Below are 22,114 nucleotides of genomic sequence, written 5' to 3'. Positions count from 1 at the left end.
CTGTCTGCCTGCCTGTCTGTCTGTCTGTCTGCCTGCCTGTCTGCCTGCCTGTCTGTCTGTCTGTCTGTCTGTCTGTCTGTCTGTCTGTCTCTGTCTGTCTTTCTGTCTGTTTGTTAGCAGGATTACGGAAAAACCACTGGGCTGATTTTCATGAAACTTCCCCATTACAGCAAATGCTACAATTTACTGGGTAAGAACCCATTACATTTTGGACCGGATGCGATCTGGCGAATGAAATTTCCATATCATCATAGCAGACTGAACCATTGGTCTTAAAAGGTCTGTGTCCTCTGAGTGCACCTGTAGTTATTTATATGTTAGCAGTCAGATGTCTCGTCGACTGTCAGGATTTTATTTATTTGCAGACATTTAAAACAAAATTGCCTGAAAAGAACAAAGCAGCGCTTTAGTGCCACTGTTTTTAATGATGACACTGCAACTTTTTCTGTGCTACCATCACAACTAAGAACTGGTTTTTCCATTGAATGAGTCAGACTTAAGTGGGTACAGGAAGTTAATAGTAGTACTATACGGATGAAAGACAGGGCGGTTTATAAAGGCAGGTGTGTGTGTGTGTGTGTGTGTGTGTGTGTGTGTGTGTGTGTGTGTGTGTGTGTGTGTGTGTGTGTGTGTGTGTGTGTGTGTGTGTGTGTGTGTGTGTGTGTGTGTGTGTGTGTGTGTGTGTGTGTGTGTGTGTGTGTGTGTGTGTGTGTGTGTGTGTGTGTGTGCTTTTATTCTTTTATGCGCTCATGCGTGCTGGCTCACATGACACACTGTATCTGTCCAGGAAGGCGGCCACTGAGCCTTTTGTGTGTTAATCTGCTCCATCAGCACCTGAAGACCTGAAAAGTTTTAATCCGTGCATCACTAGTGTCAGCTGCTGTGTTGTTAGGCACTGGAGTGCATGTCGGTGTACTGTAGGTATCACTAGTGTCAGCTGCTGTGTTGTTAGGCACTGGAGTGCATGTCGGTGTACTGTAGGTATCACTAGTGTCAGCTGTGTTGTTAGGCACTGGAGTGCACGTCGGTGTACTGTAGGTATCACTAGTGTCAGCTGTGTTGTTAGGCACTGGAGTGCATGTCAGTGTACTGTAGGTATCACTAGTGTCAGCTGTGTTGTTAGGCACTGGAGTGCATGTCGGTGTACTGTAGGTATCACTAGTGTCAGCTGTGTTGTTAGGCACTGGAGTGCACGTCGGTGTACTGTAGGTATCACTAGTGTCAGCTGTGTTGTTAGGCACTGGGGTGTACGTCGGTGTACTGTAGGTATCACTAGTGTCAGCTGTGTTGTTAGGCACTGGAGTGCACGTCGGTGTACTGTAGGTATCACTAGTGTCAGCTGTGTTGTTAGGCACTGGAGTTCACGTCGGTGTACTGTAGGTATCACTAGTGTCAGCTGTGTTGTTAGGCACTGGGGTGTACGTCGGTGTACTGTAGGTATCACTAGTGTCAGCTGTGTTGTTAGGCACTGGAGTGCACGTCGGTGTACTGTAGGTATCACTAGTGTCAGCTGTGTTGTTAGGCACTGGAGTTCACGTCGGGGTACTGTAGGTATCACTAGTGTCAGCTGTGTTGTTAGGCACTGGAGTTCACGTCGGGGTACTGTAGGTATCACTAGTGTCAGCTGTGTTGTTAGGCACTGGAGTTCACGTCGGGGTACTGTAGGTATCACTAGTGTCAGCTGTGTTGTTAGGCACTGGAGTTCACGTCGGTGTACTGTAGGTATCACTAGTGTCAGCTGTGTTGTTAGGCACTGGAGTTCACGTCGGGGTACTGTAGGTATCACTAGTGTCAGCGGTGTTGTTAGGCACTGGAGTTCACGTCAGTGTACTGTAGGTATCACTAGTGTCAGCTGTGTTGTTAGGCACTGGAGTTCACGTCAGTGTACTGTAGGTATCACTAGTGTCAGCTGTGTTGTTAGGCACTGGAGTTCACGTCAGTGTACTGTAGGTATCACTAGTGTCAGCTGTGTTGTTAGGCACTGGAGTTCACGTCAGTGTACTGTAGGTATCACTAGTGTCAGCTGTGTTGTTAGGCACTGGAGTTCACGTCGGTGTACTGTAGGTATCACTAGTGTCAGCTGTGTTGTTAGGCACTGGAGTTCACGTCGGTGTACTGTAGGTATCACTAGTGTCAGCTGTGTTGTTAGGCACTGGAGTTCACGTCAGTGTACTGTAGGTGTCACTGATTGCTGGTTCCTCCTCCGTGGGCGTAAAAGAGCGGGCAGCATTCCTCAGTGCTCAGAGACACAGGAAACTGTCCAACCTGTCGTCTAGCATTCCAAACATGTTGCAAATCTGCTGTCTGACAAAGCCATGGTTTGCTGGATGGGTGTCATCACGACTGAAACCTGTCATTATATAACAATAGGAAACCTGTTTGTTGTCGGTTCTGTTGTCGGTTTGTTTGTATTTCAAATGGAGTAAGATTGCGACATCGACTGATAATTAATAATGAGTTAATGACTAAACAGTAATATAACAAATATCAACATTCATATCAACAACAGTATTATCAAAAGCAGTTCAATAACATTACTAGCTCAAATAAATCTTGTAATTCTGTTCATAGCTATGAACTGATTTTATCATACTCTGTCTGTGTCTCTCTCTCTCTCTCTCTCTCTCTCTCTCTCTCGCTGTCACTGCACCCAAGTCCAGACACGGTGATTGCACCACTCCAACTCTGGGATATTAGTCAAGTTCTTCGTATTTGGGGGCAGGCAGTGGTAACATAAACACATTGAAAAAGCCTTCTCACAGCAGGCTAGATATGTTGGGCGAAGATGTTGGATATTGATTCACAGGTTGTTTAGCCCTGTATCTCCTCCAGGCTATTGCAAGTAGCACGCTAACTTTGTGTGTAGGTAGCCAGTGTGTCTCAGCACTCCGCAGTGGCTATGTGAGTTCCTTATGAAGTGTCAAGTGTGAAAAAAGACACTGTATGTCCGCAGCAAGAAAGGCTGTGAGAAACCGACGCAACAAGGGCAGTGGTGGCCTAAAGGTCAGGGACGCGAGCAGGTGACCAGAAAGTCATCGTTTCAATCCCCAGGACCGGCAGGATAAATCTGGGTCGGGAAAGTGGAAAAAGTAGAGCTTGCCCCTCCCTCATTACCACCACTGAGGTGCCCTTGAGCAAGGCCCTTAACCCCAACCGCTCCAGGAGGAGAGCTGATCAGACTGTGGTTTTGCTGGTCAGCTTCCAGGTGTGAATGTGAACAGGGCGCTCCTGAAAAAGGGAGTATTGCTCTCAGTGAGACTCCCCCTGTATGAATAAAGGTAGAAGAAGAAGAAGAAGAAGTCATTTCTAGTTCTCAGACATTTGAGGGAGTCTTAAATGTCCCATCATGCGATAGTTCCACTTTTTGTTCAAGCGTCACAGACTCTTGCTTCCTTTGTGCTGAAGCTTTGTGTCCCTTTGTGGTCTCCAGAGCAGTGCGGCAGTGACCCGGCAGAAGGCTGAAGTGGAGGCAGCCAAGGGTGCGGTGGAGGGCCAAGCGGGACGCCTGACCCAGGAGGCGGAGCGGCTGCGCAGGCGGGCACAGGAGCTGGAGAACGAGGTGGCCAAACTCAACCGGATCATTGATGAGGCCAAGCTGCAGGAGAGCAAGCTGGGGGACAAAGTCAGCCGACTGGAGGTGAGGCAGGACCCTAAATGACGTTGTGCTGTTCTTAAAATATGCTTTTTAAGAAATGTCCACATTGCCATGACATATTTTACAGATTTATTATCCAAGTCTTATATAACGTAACCTGCCCTCACAGAGAGAGAAGAAGCAGGTGGAAGAGTCTTTGGCTGAAATCAAGGAGCAAGAAGAGGAGATGTCTCGGGCCAACCGTGCTTTGACCGTCCGGTTAGAGGATGTACAGGTGAGATGAACGACATCTTGACATGTGTGGAGAAACTTGAGAAAATGTATATCCTAAAGCACAGTTCTTCAAAGAGCTTTGATTAGGAGACCTGACATCTTTGACACTGTGACTCTCTTTAGAGGAACTTGACCAAACTGAGCGGTGAACACAGGGAGCTGGAGGAGAGGTTACAGGAAGAGAAGATTCAGAAGGAGCAGTTCAAGAACACCAAGAATGAGATAGAGGATGAGAGGAGGCTGCTGGACCGTACAGTGGAGAAACTCCAGAGGGAGGTGAGACTGGAGTCTGTTCTACCCTTAGTCTACATATCTGTTTACTTACAGTATATCCCATGCTTTGTTTGAATTTCAGTTGGTAGCCTCCTGAGCTACATGTTCCTCATTGTAGCTCAAATAACTGTCTTTCATATGTCCCAGCTTTACTCTCTCTCGCTCTCCCTGCAGATGAACGATATTGTGGAGGCATCTCAGTCGTCCACCCAGGAGCTGCAGGAGCAAATCGATATTTACAAGGAGAAGAACCGTCGGGAGCTGGCGGACCTGCACAGGCAGCTGAAAGAGCGAGGACAAGAGCTGGAGAAGTCTCGTCTGGCTGCTAAGACCCTGCAGGAAGAGGTAGGCTGCGTCGGGCTCATATGGCGTCATAGGCTGTTTTAGAGAGACAAGAGGCAAGATTCAAATAGTCACACAGCTCACGTGGTTAAGGGGACATTCACAACCAAAGCACTTTTGGAGCTGCCAGCGTCTTTCTGCAATTCATTCTCTATGTAAGGACGCGCTAGACGTGACGCCTCTTTTGGCGTCTTTTGTTTTTGGAGGAGCGCTGTGGGCGTTTTAAAGCTGAAAAAAGTTGAACATTAGAGGAAAAGCGCCCTGCTCGTCATTTCCACTCCTCCTACCATTTCTCCTCCCGAGGTATCCTCAACCTCCGCTGCTGCCAGAATTGGCAATAATCTGGTCCGTGTGGTCGTTGTGTGCTCAACTCTAGTGCGGGCGACTGCAGGGAAAATAAAACAAAGCCAAAAAAAAACGCTCCGTGCGCTGTGTTTTGTGCACAATGGAAGCGCCCTCGACATGATTTTCATAGCGTTCTGACTGAAAAAAAACGCTTTTGGTGTGAATGTCCCCTAAAGCGTCCAAAGCTCGGCTTGTCAGCAGTCGGGCCAACCAAGCACTCCCATGCAGAACAGATGATGAGCCTTTGTTGTGACTCAACGCAGTGTGACACCTCCCGCCAACATCATCCTCTCCTTCCACACACTGATGTCAGGACTTTGGAATTTGTGCTTCCCGCTGGCCGGTCCAGGCGCAAACTGGTCCGGTCAAATAATAGAGGCTGCTAAATGTTGAGGTTGAGGGTTTAAAGGAGGTTGAGCATGGGTCAGTGGAGGTGCAATTAGAGTTAAGTATTTGAGCCAAGTCAAGCCAGAGAAAATAGGAGTAAAATTCTCCCTGTTCCTTGAACTTCCTTATGAAACGTGCAAGTTAATTTTGTTTACACTCGACATGGGAATACAAAGGGAATTGTGATGAGATGAATCTCTTTATAATCCCGGGGTGACCGTGGCCAACTCACACCGTATCATTAATACCATAACAGCAAAACCGCTGGCCACTCCTCTGTGTTTGCTTTTGAGCAGTTTAACCTTGTCAGCACTTTGGAATGTTGGGAATGTTTTTGTTCAGCATAGGAATGTCCAAATGTGAATAATTTGTAAAGGGTGTGGTTTATTTGGCCTTTATATTTTATTTTATATGTATATTTTATTTATTGATCAAATATTTACTTAACTGGGAAGGGCTGTTGAGAACATATTTACATTGCCTGGCGCCACCTAGAGGCAGGCAAATACCTTTTTGAGGTTTTGCAAATAGAATTCCCCCGGGACAACATTGGAGATACTATTTTACAAAAACAAAGAAATGAAAGGGAAAGTGTTGAATTCTACATAGTGCATACTAGTGCTAGGTGACAAAAGCACAATGGAGATAGGAATACAGAGAAGAAGACAGTAATACATGGAAGAACACTGGTTTTCGATGTCCTGCTAGGTTAGGACACATCTGCAGTTTTCTGAGAGCGTGTCAGTGATAGAATCAGTGAAACGTATCAGATGACGTATGAGATCTCAGTATGCTATCCAGTTTCTTTGGCCTTTCTTGCCAATTCCAGTCCCTGAACTGAAAAGACTTAATATCCCATTAATAAGGTGTGGTGAGCAGAACAGGTGTTGTGATACGATCCTTCCTGTCTCTTTGTAGCAGGGAGATTGGGCTGTCTCTTCCGGAGCTGCGTGTGCCAAACTCGAGCCTGAGGGTGACAGTGACTGTCGCTTTAGTTCAAAGTAGCATGCGTTGAGCTTGGGTATTGGTCATGTAGAGAGAGAGGAATATCTACGCACTTGTTTCATTCTGCAAAATGCACTTTACATTTAATAAACACAATTAAAGATTATATTTTCATTCATACAGTAGCTCAAATGTACTACATGCCCCCTATCTTCCCACTGGCCTTAGGCACAAAAACTGGCGTTAAACGCAAAAAAAACGCGCCTTGCGCCTGCCTCTGGAAGATAGCATCATGGTTTTAGGCCCCGAAATGCGCTTTACGCCGAAGAGGCATGGCTCAGTGCCAGAATAGGCCAGAATGGGCGTTTCAGCCTTAAATACCAGCCTAACGATATCTTCCCCCCTGGCGTCAATTTAGCGCTTAGCGCTTTTCAAAACCAGGCCTTATTCAGTGCGCCGCGGATATTACTGTGCGTATTTACGCACAGCTCTCCTCTGCTGATCTCACACTTTCTCCCCCTCTCTCTCTCTCTCACTCCCTCTCTCTTGCGCGTCAGACAGGCACAAAGACCGATGGAAAAAAAGTTGTTATATCGTAGTTTTGAGCCCCTGTCATTCAGAGGCTGTTGAGCCACATGTGAAATATCCCAGCATGCATTGAGGCTAATACATTTCGACAATAAATAGCAACCAAATCAGCCTAAATAGGCTAAGTGGTAGATAGAAATAATGTTTATGTTATCACAACATGCAATTGTAGAACATTTCAATATTGGACAAAATAAAACATAGAAATCAAAACACAACCCTATGTGAAACATATATGTAATCCAGCTGGTATATAAGGTGGTATATATATCCCTCGCAGACTTAACGTGATTTAGAGAGTGACAGCCGTAACACGGTTCAACTGTGATGTCGCTCCAATAAGACTTGGCTTACTTCACATTTACTTTTACAATAAAAACACATTTATGCAATGACTTTACATAATGTAGGCTATATTTATGTGCATCATCCTACCTGTGCAGCAGGGGAGAAGAAAAGGTACCGGGAGAAAACTATATCATTCTGGACAAACTTTCACAAATCTAATCTCATCATGACATAGGGATAGGCTATATTTTTCTAGCCTGCATTTAGAACATTCTTTTCACTTTGATCTTGCTATAGTGTAGCGTATTTACATGCTTGCAGTATATAAACTGCAGTGAGATTGGTTTGAGAAGCATAATAATATGGAATATTATATATGGAGACAGACGGGGATGAAACAGGGAGGGGGGAGCTCAGAGCGCTTTGGTCGGCTTTTTTGACTGGACTGGATCGCTCCGTGGAATTGGAGCTTAAAAGAGAAGCTTGTGATTCGTTTACTGCACTTCTCCAATGAGCAGGTTGTGCATAATTTTATGCTTAAAAAGCGTGCTTATAATGCTTAAGGCTGCGTGTAGCACCGACACCAAAATATCGAGTGCGCTGGTCCACGCCCACTAATCTGCGCTGCGCCTGGCACTAAGCGCTGTTTTTAGGCCGTGGCAACGGTCATATGTATAAGCATGTCATGTTGTAACTTCGATCTAGCAATTCTTTCTGAAACGGAAAAACCCTTATAGCGTACATGAAAACAAAATGAATATCCCACTCTTAGTTTTGTTATTCTCGTATGGATGCTTGCTACTCAGCCTCATTGTTCACCGATATGGGCTTTCAATTGTACTGTGCATGCACTGGTGGGTCGATTTCCCCATGCGAGGCCAAGGTCAGTGTCCAGGTAGTTCCTCTGTGTCCCGGGGCTCTGTCCGCGCTGATGTCCCCCTGCCTTTGTCCAGCTGGTGAGCAGGAAGAGGAAGAGTTCAGTCATGGTTGTGATGTCATTGTTGTGAAAGCTGGACTTGGCTGACTTCACATCCTCTCTGGAGAAACCCCCTAACGAACCCACAGCTCCAAACAGGCTCTAGTGAGGCCGCTGTTCCAGTCCCCGCCCCTGTCAGTCTCCGCCCCGGCTGGACTTGGCAGACCTTCAGCAAATTATAAGCCTTGGCTGCAAACCTGCTGTGAAGACAAGTCGCGGCAATTTTCACTCGCTAGGTCTACTACATTAAGTCGGTCGTTCATATTTAGGGTCACGGGGAGGAGGGGGATGTGGGGGGACTGGAGGCTATCCCAGCATGCATCGGGCAGACAGCAGTAGGTCCACTTTGTATGCTCAATTTTCGTTCCGTGGCTCAAATTAGGTCTTGTTTAAGTATTTATGTCTTGAAATATGGAACAATTCTACTGTAATGGCCAAATATTTGTTCTGGGTGACAAATAAGGCCAGGTGATGAATTGTCATTGTCTTGGCATTAAGCAGGGAGGGCACTTCTCCAGCTGTGGGGGGCACTGCTGCTGGAAGAAACAAACAGTAGGTGTGCTGGCTCCATTACTCACTCAGGAGAAACATCTTGTATATTCATTTCCCTAAGCAATTACTAAGCTCATGCTCATTGTTGCAGCAGTAATACTTTGATATGAAGCAGGCTGACACCGTGATTAAGAAGATGGATCTTTCAACAGGAGGGTCTGGGTTCAATCCCCACTTACAGCAACAGTCTTCTGCCATTTCTCCGGATGTCATCCTCGTCCTCAAAAAAATCTCTAAAATCATAGTGATCAATTATAGTGTAAACGTAGATGTGCTGGTCGCAATCAGCGATGATGGTCTCGTAATGGTCCTGTAATTTTCCACGTGTTGAATGATGTTGATGGCGCTAACTGTGTGTTTTGACGTTGTGCCTGTCCTGCGCTGCAGCTGTCCCAGCGGGACGAGGAGCTGCGCCAGTGTAAGAGGGAGCGAGACGAGGCCGTGGTCCGGGAGCAGAGTCTGGAGAAGAAGCTGCACGATCTGGAGCTGGAGGCTGAGACCAGCGTCCAGGCTAAAGATGACAAAACCCGACACGTCAAACTCATGGAGGTACGTCTGATGTCAAGTAAAGGCACTGATAGAGGTCTTGTTTCCCTGTCTCCCTTCTCATGAACAAATATGTATCCCAGTAATTTCACACACTTCATAGCTACTAGCAGACAAATACGATGTCAAATCATAGCAAAAGGCCTGATGACAATCATTTAGCATAGTACGATGCCTCCTAGCATAATGCAGAGGGGTTCAACTGAAGAATAATTCCCCCTTTTTCAGGATTCATTCAGGATTTGTATAGTAGAAAATGTTTTTCCCCTTTCTTTCCTATCCCATAAGTCATCTCAGACTCAATTGTTTAGGCTCTCTTACAGTATCTAGAAAAAAGCCGTTCATATTGCAACATCCCCACTGACTGTTCAGGACAGGATAGGCCAGCTGGAGATGGACCTGGATGAGGAGCGTCAGAGTGGAGACCAGCTGATGGACAGGATAGACCGAGGAAGAGAGCAGGTACAACACACACACACACACAAACGCACACACACACACACACACACACACACAAACGCACACTAGGGCTGTCCTCTTAAAGTCAAATAGTCGAATCATCAGTCGAGAGACCCGTGAGTTGATGGAGATTCCTCAAGTCGAGCAGTCGTTTTTCACCCATCTAAATTCCAATCTTAATTTCATTTGTTAATTTATTCTTGTTTAGATTTAGGCCTATTAGTTTTTGAGAAATAGGCTAAAGGACAGTTTCAGTTCTTTATTCATGTAGGGTACATGTTGTTTTTAATGTTTAAAAGGTGAACTAAAAAATGGGCTATAAGAGCTTAATTTAAAAAAGAAATATATGTGTCCTGCCGGTCTCCTTATTCAGACAAATCTATTATCCAACAGTCCGACGTCGGCAATTCAAATCTTGCATGATCATATACAGTCTCTTATTGATTTTTAAATACTCCTTAAATGTCCCCATCACTCTGTTGCATTGACTGTTAATGTGGTCGAAATAATCACTGAATTATTTTTAATTTTTTTAATTGTTTATAGAATAGTTGAATATTCGTATTGGACAGTCGAACTGTTCGACTTGCAGAATCCTGAGTCGAGGACAGCCCTAATGCACATACTCAACACATATTCATTTTCAACGCTCACCTGTCTCAGTGACCCGCTGTCAATGTTCAATTATGCTCACACAGTCCCGTCTCTGTTCCATCTCAACCCAAACTGATCTCCTGTTACTTTGTCTTCCACCTTAACATCACGTCTGTAACCACTAATCTCCCAAGGGAAGGAATACTGGACCTACACCAAAAAAAACATTTCAAATCTCAAATGTAGTCCTGCAAGAGGAACCTGGATTAACATGATTAATTGGTTGATGGCTGATATCAGTGCTTTCTGTGTGTTTGTTGATGCATACTGTATGTGCACACTCGGGCGTTTTTCCTCTTTCCTGCAGTCCACAATTCCCAGTTAATTTCTGCTCTGGACAAAGTGGAGGGGTTATTGCGTAAGATGATCTTGCATAATCATTCAGGTTGGCGGGCTGCCAGCGTGCTGCAACAGCGTCCATCCAATTTTCATGCATCAGTCACAAAAGACCCTTCTTAATGCACCGCCTGAGCCAAAATATGCGAGCTGCCAAATGTCTCAAGTTTTCAGGTTGTGGAGTTCACTTGTAAATTGCGCGCTGGAGAACTGCATCTTGAGAACAAATCCAGTTCTTGTGCTCGATCTGAGGTTTTCATATCCTTTTCCTTCCTCGCTGATAAAGCCGCTGATGGAGGCATTGTGAACTGCGATGCAGATAAACTACATTTCCCTTCAGAACTGCTGTTTGTTTGTCTGAGGCTGGTTGCTAATCATAGCAGAAGAATGTTTGCTCCGGATTCTTCTGGTGGAAATAACATTGGTGGAAATACAATCATTATTAAGGCCCAAATATTCTTTCGCTAATGTATTGTAGATAGTATACCTTCTGTAACACATGGTCCAGTGTAGGGCTGCAACTAACGATTATTTTCATAATCGATTAATCAGTCGATTAATCGTTTCAGAAAATGGTAGCAAATGACGATCAGTGCTTCCCAAAGCCCAAGATGATGCTCTCAAATGTCTTGTTTTGTCCACAATTCAAAGATAATATCACTTTACTGTCATACAGGAGTCAAGAAACCAGAAAATATTCACATTTACAGTAAGAAGCTGGAATTAGAGAATTTAGACCTTTTCTCTTAAAATTGTACTCAAAACGATTAATCGATTATCAAAATAGTTGTCGATTAATTTTCTGTCGATCGACTAATCGATTAATCGTTGCAGCTCTAGTCCAGTGGTGATTATCTCACAGGGTTGTCCTCTGTTACCTCTGCAACTCTTTATTCATTGTAACATACTGTATGGGGTCTGAAGCAAGGCCTGTACTTTTTTTGCGAGGCCATGGGTTCACCACAGTCTGGAACTGGCACCATTTCAAAGGTATTGACCAAAAAATCTTAGACAAGTGAATAATAGCGACATGAAGAGAGGCTTAAAAGGGGGCGGTTGAGACAGTAGAGTATTTAAATCTCCTTAAAAAAAATCCTGGCAGAGAGAAGAGAGTGGCATTGTGACAAAGTGGCATTGGTTCAGCGTGAGGCTGAGGTCGGTTGTCAAGGCAACCAATCGAGCTTTGTGCAGCGTGGAGTGAATTGAGTGTGTGTGTGTGTGTGTGTGTGTGTGTGTGCATGTGTGTGTGTGTGTGTGTGGGGAAGCGAGGGGGGCTGTATGGCTATGGGGTCTGGATGGGGCGGGGGGTGGTGGTGCTGGTGTATGTGGGGGGTGCAGCAGCAGAGGCAGCAGGAAGAGCACCTGCGTCTCTCCTGGCACCAGGTGCTCCTCTCCTGTCTAAATGAGAGTAATCTCCCCTCTCCTCTCCTGCCGTCTCTCACAAAGCAGATTAGTTTCGCTGTATGTTCCAGTCTGCTGATTCAGCTCCCTCAAGCGCTGTGCTGGGCGCACCAGTTATAGGGGCCATCGTTCATCAGAGCGGCCCACTGTCACCCACTAATTGGCATAAAATATCACCAATTCTACGCTCCCCTCACAAAGAAAGAACCATCACCGCTGTATCGATTACTTTTCATCCTCCCTCCTTTTGAACTAGGCCACGAGCACCACTGAGCAGTCGCGTGCAGCCAGTTCTGTCCCAGCTAGTTTAGTATGCAGTGATTGGATATATATTGACACCTGGCAAATGTTACGATTGTATATTCCCACACAACCTACTGTGTAAAAAAAGGCGGGGGGGGGGAGGCCATGTTTGAAAGCGAACATTTCCATTTTGCACAGTTTGAAACTCCACAGCTACAGTACTGTATATTTTCAGCAACTGCTGTCGCTGATTTATCACCTCGGTTTTAACCCATATCACTGAGAGGTGATGAAAACTTGTGCAGTGGAATGCAACCAAACTAGATTCTCCAACCAGTCTTCACTGAACCTTCTATTGAGCATTTTCGACTCATTGAGCGCTGCAGCGGTCTCCGTCTCAAGTGAGACCTCGGCAGTGTCTGATCACAATTGTCCTCAGACTGTGCAGACCGTAGCGATGACAGTGTCTGGGCTCTGCTTGACAGGTGGAGCAGATGAGGAATGAACTCCTGCAGGAGAGGGCTAGCAGACAGGACCTGGAGTGTGACAAGATGGCTCTCGAGAGACAGGTACACACACTCCTGTCTGCTGCAAAAACAACTACACAGAGTGCACTTTCCAAACTCAGACCAAAGCCCCAACTCACTCCATTCATCTCTGTCTCTCTCTTTCCATTGTCCTCTTTCTCAATCGATTTTCTCCATTGCCGCATCCATTTCTTATGTCTCTTTTGATATACTGTTATGGTGGGCCCCTACGTTTGTGATCCCAGTCAAGCATCTTACTTCTTACTCGTGTCCTCTGTAGAACAAAGACCTGAAGAGCAGAGTGTCCCATCTAGAGGGCTCCCAGAAGTCCAACAAAGAGGGTGTGGTGGCCCAGCTGGAGAGCCGCGTACAGGAGCTGGAGGAGAGGCTGGAGGGAGAGGAAAGGTGAGGCCATGGTTTGCATGGGGAAGAAACTCTTGAGTTCAGAGTTTTGCTGAGTTTGGGTTAGACTGCCAAATTGCAGCTTCTCGGTTTCAGATGAAAGTGACAAACACTTGAGACTAGGCTGCAAAGTTAGTACAGTTCAACAGGCAAAAATAAATATTGTGCTCAGCCAGGCAGAGCTGATACAAAATACAAGTCAAGTAGTCGTCACACCCAAGAGATAAGAGATTTAAAAAAATATATATATATATTATTGTTTGGGGGCATTTTGCGTTCATTTGATAGGACAGTAGGCAGACAGGAAACGTGGGGAGAGAGAGGGGGGACGACATGCGGCAAAGGACAACGGGTCAGATTCAAACCCGGGTCGGCCGCGCGAAATGACTAATTCTTAGTGACTAATTATTTTCTTTGTGTTCTGAGATTTTTTCAGTCAGTATTATGCGCTAATATATAAATGACCCGTCGTATAGCTAAACGCCCCTCTTCTCTGTGCATGATGTGCTGCATTACATGTAGTGATCCATCATGCTGCACATGTTGCAGGGAGCTCTGTGCATGATGTGCTACATTACATGTACTGATCCATAATGCTGCACATGTTGCAGGGAGCTCTGTGCATGATATGCTGCATTACATGTACTGATCCATCATGCGTGTTGCAGGGAGCTCTGTGCATGATGTGCTGCATTACATGTACTGATCCATCATGCTGCACATGTTGCAGGGAGCTCTGTGCATGATGTGCTGCATTACATGTACTGATCCATCATGCTGCACATGTTGCAGGGAGCTCTGTGCATGATGTGCAGCATTACATGTACTGATCCATCATGCTGCACATGTTGCAGGGAGCTCTGTGCATGATATGCTGCATTACATGTACTGATCCATCATGCTGCACATGTTGCAGGGAGCTCTGTACATGATGTGATGCATTACATGTACTGATCCATCATGCTGCACATGTTGCAGGGAGCTCTGTGCATGATGTGCTGCATTACATGTACTGATCCATCATGCTGCACATGTTGCAGGGAGCTCTGTACATGATATGATGCATTACATGTACTGATCCATCATGCTGCACATGTTGCAGGGAGCTCTGTGCATGATATGATGCATTACATGTACTGATCCATCATGCTGCACATGTTGCAGGGAGCTCTGTACATGATGTGATGCATTACATGTACTGATCCATCATGCTGCACATGTTGCAGGGAGCTCTGTGCATGATGTGATGCATTACATGTAGTGATCCATGATGCTGCACATGTTGCAGGGAGCTCTGTGCATGATATGCTACATTACATGTACTGATCCATCATGCTGCACATGTTGCAGGGAGCTCTGTGCATGATGTGCTACATTACATGTACTGATCCATCATGCTGCACATGTTGCAGGGAGCTCTGTGCATGATATGCTGCATTACATGTACTGATGCATCATGCTGCACATGTTGCAGGGAGCTCTGTGCATGATGTGCAGCATTACATGTACTGATCCATCATGCTGCACATGTTGCAGGGAGCTCTGTGCATGATATGCTGCATTACATGTACTGATGCATCATGCTGCACATGTTGCAGGGAGCTCTGTGCATGATGTGCAGCATTACATGTACTGATCCATCATGCTGCACATGTTGCAGGGAGCTCTGTGCATGATGTGCAGCATTACATGTACTGATCCATCATGCTGCACATGTTGCAGGGAGCTCTGTGCATGATGTGCAGCATTACATGTACTGATCCATCATGCTGCACATGTTGCAGGGAGCTCTGTGCATGATGTGCTGCATTACATGTACTGATCCATCATGCTGCACATGTTGCAGGGAGCTCTGTGCATGATGTGCTGCATTACATGTACTGATCCATCATGCTGCACATGTTGCAGGGAGCTCTGTGCATGATATGCTGCATTACATGTACTGATCCTTCATGCTGCACATGTTGCAGGGAGCTCTGTGCATGATATGCTGCATTACATGTACTGATCCTTCATGCTGCACATGTTGCAGGGAGCTCTGTGCATGATATGCTGCATTACATGTACTGATCCATCATGCTGCACATGTTGCAGGGAGCTCTGTGCATGATATGCTGCATTACATGTACTGATCCTTCATGCTGCACATGTTGCAGGGAGCTCTGTGCATGATGTGCTGCATTACATGTACTGATCCATCATGCTGCACGTGTTGCAGGGAGCTCTGTGCATGATATGCTGCATTACATGTACTGATCCATCATGCTGCACGTGTTGCAGGGAGCTCTGTGCATGATATGCTGCATTACATGTACTGATCCATCATGCTGCACGTGTTGCAGGGAGCTCTGTGCATGATATGCTGCATTACATGTACTGATCCATCATGCTGCACGTGTTGCAGGGAGCTCTGTGCATGATATGATGCATTACATGTACTGATCCATCATGCGTGTTGCAGGGAGCTCTGTGCATGATGTGCTGCATTACATGTACTGATTCATCATGCTGCACATGTTGCAGGGAGCTCTGTGCATGATGTGCTGCATTACATGTACTGATCCTTCATGCTGCACATGTTGCAGGGAGCTCTGTGCATGATGTGCTGCATTACATGTACTGATCCATCATGCTGCACATGTTGCAGGGAGCTCTGTGCATGATATGATGCATTACATGTACTGATCCATCATGCTGCACATGTTGCAGGGAGCTCTGTGCATGATATGCTGCATTACATGTACTGATCCATCATGCTGCACATGTTGCAGGGAGCTCTGTGCATGATATGCTGCATTACATGTACTGATCCATCATGCTGCACATGTTGCAGGGAGCTCTGTGCATGATATGCTGCATTACATGTACTGATCCATCATGCTGCACATGTTGCAGGGAGCTCTGTGCATGATATGCTGCATTACATGTACTGATCCATCATGCTGCACATGTTGCAGGGAGCTCTGTGCATGATGTGCTGCATTACATGTACTGATCCATCATGCTGCACGTGTTGCAGGGAGCTCTGTGCATGATATGCTGCATTACATGTACTGATCCATCATGCTGCACATGTTGCAGGGAGCTCTGTGCATGATGTGCTGCATTACATGTACTGATCCATCATGCTGCACGTGTTGCAGGGAGCTCTGTGCATGATATGCTGCATTACATGTACTGATCCATCATGCTGCACATGTTGCAGGGAGCTCTGTACATGATATGCTGCATTACATGTACTGATCCATCATGCTGCACGTGTTGCAGGGAGCTCTGTGCATGATATGCTGCATTACATGTACTGATCCATCATGCTGCACATGTTGCAGGGAGCTCTGTGCATGATATGCTGCATTACATGTAGTGATCCATCATGCTGCACATGTTGCAGGGAGCTCTGTGCATGATGTGCTGCATTACATGTACTGATCCATCATGCTGCACATGTTGCAGGGAGCTCTGTGCATGATATGATGCATTACATGTAGTGATCCATCATGCTGCACATGTTGCAGGGAGCTCTGTGCATGATATGCTGCATTACATGTACTGATCCATCATGCGTGTTGCAGGGAGCGTGCCAACCTGCAGATGGTGAACCGCAGGCTGGAGAGGAAGGTGAAAGAGATGGTGATGCAAGTTGACGAAGAACATCACTCAATGCAAGACCAAAAGGACCAGGTAAGCAGTACACTCAAATTAGCAGACCTTGGTATCCTTCAACCACATACTGTAGTGAAAGTATTTCCTGTGTGGATCGTCGACCGTGTTAACCCACGGCATGCCGTTTTCCTCTGGAAGTTGAACCTGCGTCTGAAGGCCCTGAAGAGGCAGATGGACGAGGCTGAGGAGGAGATCGACCGGCTGGAGCACGGCAAGAAGAAGCTGCAGAGAGACCTGGATGAGCAGCAGGAGGTTAATGAGCAGCTCCAGAGTCAGCTCAAAGCCCTGCGAAGTGAGATGAGGTCAACACATTTTTTAAGAAGGTTTCTTTAATAGAATAGAAAATGCTTGAGATTAACATGCATGTGTGTCCGCCACACTGGGTACCATCTTTCTAATCATCTCTGTGTCTCTCACTGAAGGCGTAAGACCAACTCCGCTCCCCTGCTGAACAATCTGGATGACGACGACGACGATGACATCAGCACCGACGGGGAGACGTACTTCAGGTCATCCTCCGGTTATAAGCGCTCCTCGAGTCAGGACAACATCATGTCCACCTTCACTTTGTAGACCAACACTGAGGCCATGACTCAAGCTGCTTCATACTATATGTATGCCCTGTTGGACCAAATGGCTGGAAATCCCTCCTGAAATGAACACATTTTGTGCTTTTGGAGGATCGTGCATATTACTCTGAAACAACCATGTGAAGATTCGACAGGGTGGGTGGAGTTCAAATATTTTTCCTGTTAATCAAACCTGAAAAGAATCTTAACTTTTTTTCTAGGTTTGTTCACATTCCCATGTCAGGTCTTGACTATCCAAGATCATAGAATAATATACTGTATGTGAATCCTGTTCTAAGTGGATTTCCCCTTAACTAATGAATCACACCCGCTTGTCAATGATTAATTTAGCATTAGTGAACTTAAAAGCGCACCCTTTAATGCACTGTAAAGCAAAACAGCCAATACTGCCTATTCAAACAATATGAAGTTATTAACTCCTACTTTTTATGCTTATCAAATATGTTAAATTTGCATATATGTATATGCATATATCAGATAGAAACTATTACAATTTGAATATTCCTTTTTGAATTATTCATTCCAATAATGTTGTGCCTTTGTAATGAATGAAGGATGAATCCGATGATATGAAGTGCAGAGTGCCAGGACTTAAACAGGTTCAAGTTCAGCCAAGATGTTTTTATTTATTCACAGTTGAAAATACAAAAGCCTGGTTCAGTGAGGCTTTTTAGGGAAGTATGTATGAGGGATTTTGTACACATCCTTTTTTATATTATTTTATATCATTTGTTGACTCGTCACTCATCCACAAAATTGTAATCGACAGAGAAATAACTTGGAATTCTACCAGGCTTCTGACTCATAATATTAATAGACATTACAGTATTCATTAAGCATACTGGAAAAGGGTGTGTGTGTTTCCTGTAATCATATGGAGATACTCAAATTAACCTTCTTATATATTTTCTACTTCTGTTAATTATTGATGGTCTGTGATTCTGAATTGAATTCCTAGCAGTTACAGCATTGAACAAAGCAATAGCATTTCATCTCTGGAGACGTTTTTAAACTGGAGACGTTATGATTTGAGAAGCTAGTTGTATATCTGTGGTAATTTTTTTCAGTGTTAATATTGAACATGGTATAAGTCTTCTTTTTTTTTGACCTCGTGTATTTGAAATGTGCCACTGTGTGCATAAGGCCGCGCAGAACCTGTAAACTGCATCCGTGTACCTCCTCTAATTTTCCTGTGCGACTTAACTGAATGAGGGAACTTCTTCAGATGAGATGAACTGAACTGACAATCGATCTTTTCTCTACGCTGTGATGATTTTGCACTCTCTATTGGCTCTTTATTGAAGGTGGCCGAGTCCGATGCCTGTGAAGGGAGAGTGGATTCACAAGAATTCCAATGCCACTACCTCTCTGTACACGTGTATGTTTCTGAGACTAAACATCCTGCTGAGACTAAAATAAAAGTTACTCTTAGTTAATCTCATACGCTTATTGTCTTGGTCAATAATAAATCCTGGCAACTGATACATTTCTTTTAGGATTTACAGCAGTTAGGAATTGTTATGTCAGATTTGACTGGGTTCTGCATGGTGTCTTTGCACTTGATGCCCCTAAACTGACTTTGCTGTAGGGCTGCAACTAATGATTATTTTCATTGTCGATTAATCTGCTATTTATTTTCTCGATTAATCGATTAGTTGTTTGGTCTATAAAATGTCACAAAATGACAAAAATGTCGCCAAGTGTTGCCCAAATCCCAAGATGACGTCCTCAAATGTCTTGTTTTGTCCACAACCCCCAAAAATATTCAGTTTACTGTCAGAGAGGAGTAAAGAAACCGGAAAATATTCACATTTAAGACGCTGGAATCGGAGAATCTTTATTTATTTATTTAAAAAAAAAAATGCTTGAACCGATTAATCGATTATCAAAAATAGTTGGCGATTAATTTAATAGTTGACAACTAATTGATTAATCATTGCAGCTCTATTTTACTCATCCTTTTTTTGTGACAGATCAAAGCAGCTGTCTCAATAGCAGTTCTTCATCTGCTCAATCGGGCGAAACACAAAGCATAATGTCCTGTGTTGAGACCTGAGCACATCACCACAGAGCTCTATAGCCTGCTTCAATCCCTGGGGTAAAAAAGAGAATTGATCTGTGGTGTTGAGAGGGGGGAACGGGGGTTGGGGATGGAGGTGGGGGGGGGGGGTGGATGGGTCGTAGAGGCCCCATATGAAGATGTTCTTTATAGGCGGCTTTACAGCTGACTACAGCAGAAAAATGGGCGAAGAGACGAGGCTTTCTTATCCTCCTAACAAGGCCGTCTGCCTATTGTTCTCGGGGTCATGACCTTCATTTGTTGCCATTCTGTGGCGAACAAACAAATCAACCCTTTAAGTGCAATGGCATTATCTCTCTCTCTTCTCTGTCAAGCCAAGCAGCAACCTATAGGAGCTGCAGAGCCCGGGAAGAAGGAAGAGTTGAGTACGCTGCTTAACAAGGTGATCATTCCTCGAATTCCTAGATGTGCTTGACTGACTTCATGCAGATTGACTCAGGGGGGAAACGGGGGGGAAAGACAGCTGAGAAACATTAACACGCGTGAATATAAAATACTAAGTTTGTCATGGAGGGAGATGTGGGTGTTCTCTGCAATACAATTATAGATTTAGACTATTAACTATAACTATAGTCTTTTTCACATAGAGCTCTCATTGTTGTTTCTCAGTAGAAGACATACAGCTTCAGCTCTGGCACTTCAATGTAGCTTTAACTGCCAACTGGACACCAAGGACCACAATGGAAATAAGTCTTGACTTTATTGTGCTTTATCCTTGATGTTATTCTTTGAGATCCGTGTCTGTACTTTGTTCAGTATATTGTATTTCAATTTGTAACCGTCAAATAAAATAAAATCAAAGACACAAAAAAGCAACTTGTGACCATGGAAACAGTTGCGTGATACTGTGCTGCCCCCTAGCTGTAGTTATTTTGTAGGCACTGAATACAAGTCATGAGTAGATGACGCCTGTTGTGGCTGTTGTGTGTTCAAGTTCCTTGGTTAGGATTTTAAAAGCAAAGAACTAATAGAAGATAGATGTGAGAATAGATTTACAAAATGGAGATCTACATATTTTGTCCATGTTTGAGGTCAGATAAATAATGATTTGTACATTTGAGACACTTTGGTGAGTAAAAAAAGTTTACATTGCTGATGGAAAGCCATATGCTTATTGATGTGCCCCATTATAACTTTTCTGTGTATGAGCATTCATAATGACGTGGTAAACAGTTGATGAACTGTAAGTGGCTCCTGGCAGCTGCCCTTCATCACCCAACCGGGCTGTCAGGCAGGCCCCCGATAGACCCAGAGGGAGAGAGAGAGAGAGAGAGTGCCAACTCCCACTCCAACAGCCAGAACTCCCAAAACACTTCCAGCTTTATGATTAAAAGCTAGATAAGAATTTTGTGAGTGATTATAATATATGGCTGGTTTCACGAGTAGCATATCGTAGCATAGGCTATCAGAATAGATTACTTTACTGTTTTTTCTAAGCTATACCGATATGCTTTGGTCCAAAGGTTTCCTCTGAATTCACCGATGACATTCATAAAACTTACATTCACAGCAACACCCATCACAGTTTATTGTGTGTTTAAGAGATACAGAGATGACAGTTACTCTGCAGGTTCTCCGCAGACACACCAAACTGAAAATCCTGCGGAAGACTGGAGGCGATGAATGCGTTAAGTACAGCAGGAAAAACCTGCTGTCAGGGCTTCTATGTTAGGAGTCACTGTAATATATATTGGCTTTTTTATCGACAGAATATTTGCCATAGCTGAGTTAATTTGGATAAAGTTACAAAGCTTGTTTTCATAACTGGAATCAGCTGAGAAGATCATGTGGAGCTCTTCAGAAATGCAAAATCCTTGAATCAAGACAACCTCTTTCATGGTTTCTCATCACATAGGCACAAGTGTCTAAGGCCATGTTCAGACTAGGAGGCCAAATCTGATTTGTGAACTTTAATGACCTATTAATGATTCTATCCAGATTGGTTTTATGAGTCTGGACGCTCCAAGTCTGATTTGTGTCACTTGTCCCAAACCACATATGGAGGTAGTTCCCAATCTGCTTTCGACTGATGTGACTTCAGTGTGGACGCGCTGATCACCCAAATCAGATTTGAGAGTGTCTTTTGCAGGGGGCGGGGGACTTGAAGAGCAGAGAGCAGACATGCAAACACTGCCAGAAACATTGTATGTTGGCTCATTGGCTCATTGTATCTGGACACACAGATCCGACTTGAACACTTGCCCAAATCAGATTTGTGGAAGTGCGGACACACTCCCAAATCAGATTTGGGAAACCAATCAAGATAATGATGATTAACAACTTTAGCAGCAAATCGGATTTGCCTGTAATGTGAACATGGCCTAACTGGTGTGCTTTGCTGTTTGGGATGCCTGGACAGAGAGTCCTGACGACAGACAGTGCATCGTTGTGAAACAGTGACAGTCCATCACAGACAGCTCTGTAATACGTGTCTGTCTGTCAACAGGGGGAACGGTGCTCCTCTGTTAGGTAATTGCCAAAAAAGCAGGATTCCATAGTGATGAGACAAAAGCTATTGTTGTTGGTTACAACAGCAAAAGTAGTTAAGCAACAGTGCACTATAGAGAGGAGAGGATCAGAAACCTTTACTGTAACCTGCATGCAGCAACAAAGAATAGTAGAATATACAACAACACACAACACACAATA

The 22,114-nt window shown here is 44.6% G+C and overlaps 1 protein-coding gene across 4 annotated transcripts in view; it reads left to right on the top strand.

Moving 5' to 3' along the window:
* The window catches only part of cgnl1 (cingulin-like 1), a 42,935-nt gene extending 23,941 nt beyond the window's left edge, over window positions 1-18,994 (top strand). For 2 of the 4 annotated variants that reach the window (XM_083651058.1, XM_083651059.1), the window contains exons 9-19: window positions 3,431-3,637; window positions 3,765-3,869; window positions 3,992-4,144; window positions 4,289-4,486; window positions 8,952-9,113; window positions 9,483-9,572; window positions 12,689-12,772; window positions 13,011-13,135; window positions 16,705-16,813; window positions 16,934-17,097; window positions 17,218-18,994. In XM_083651058.1, the coding sequence (XP_083507184.1) occupies window positions 3,431-3,637; window positions 3,765-3,869; window positions 3,992-4,144; window positions 4,289-4,486; window positions 8,952-9,113; window positions 9,483-9,572; window positions 12,689-12,772; window positions 13,011-13,135; window positions 16,705-16,813; window positions 16,934-17,097; window positions 17,218-17,368 (1,548 nt within the window). In that variant the 3' untranslated portion in view covers window positions 17,369-18,994. The remainder of the gene's footprint in view (window positions 1-3,430; window positions 3,638-3,764; window positions 3,870-3,991; window positions 4,145-4,288; window positions 4,487-8,951; window positions 9,114-9,482; window positions 9,573-12,688; window positions 12,773-13,010; window positions 13,136-16,704; window positions 16,814-16,933; window positions 17,098-17,217) is intronic. The other 2 variants (XM_083651060.1, XM_083651061.1) reach the window with 2 other exon arrangements.
* The last annotated feature ends 3,120 nt before the right edge of the window (window positions 18,995-22,114 follow it).

This window comes from Poromitra crassiceps (genome assembly GCF_964638095.1).
Source record: "Poromitra crassiceps genome assembly, chromosome: 14".
Lineage (NCBI taxonomy): Eukaryota > Metazoa > Chordata > Actinopteri > Beryciformes > Melamphaidae > Poromitra > Poromitra crassiceps.
This window is presented reverse-complemented; position numbering and strand designations above follow the sequence as displayed.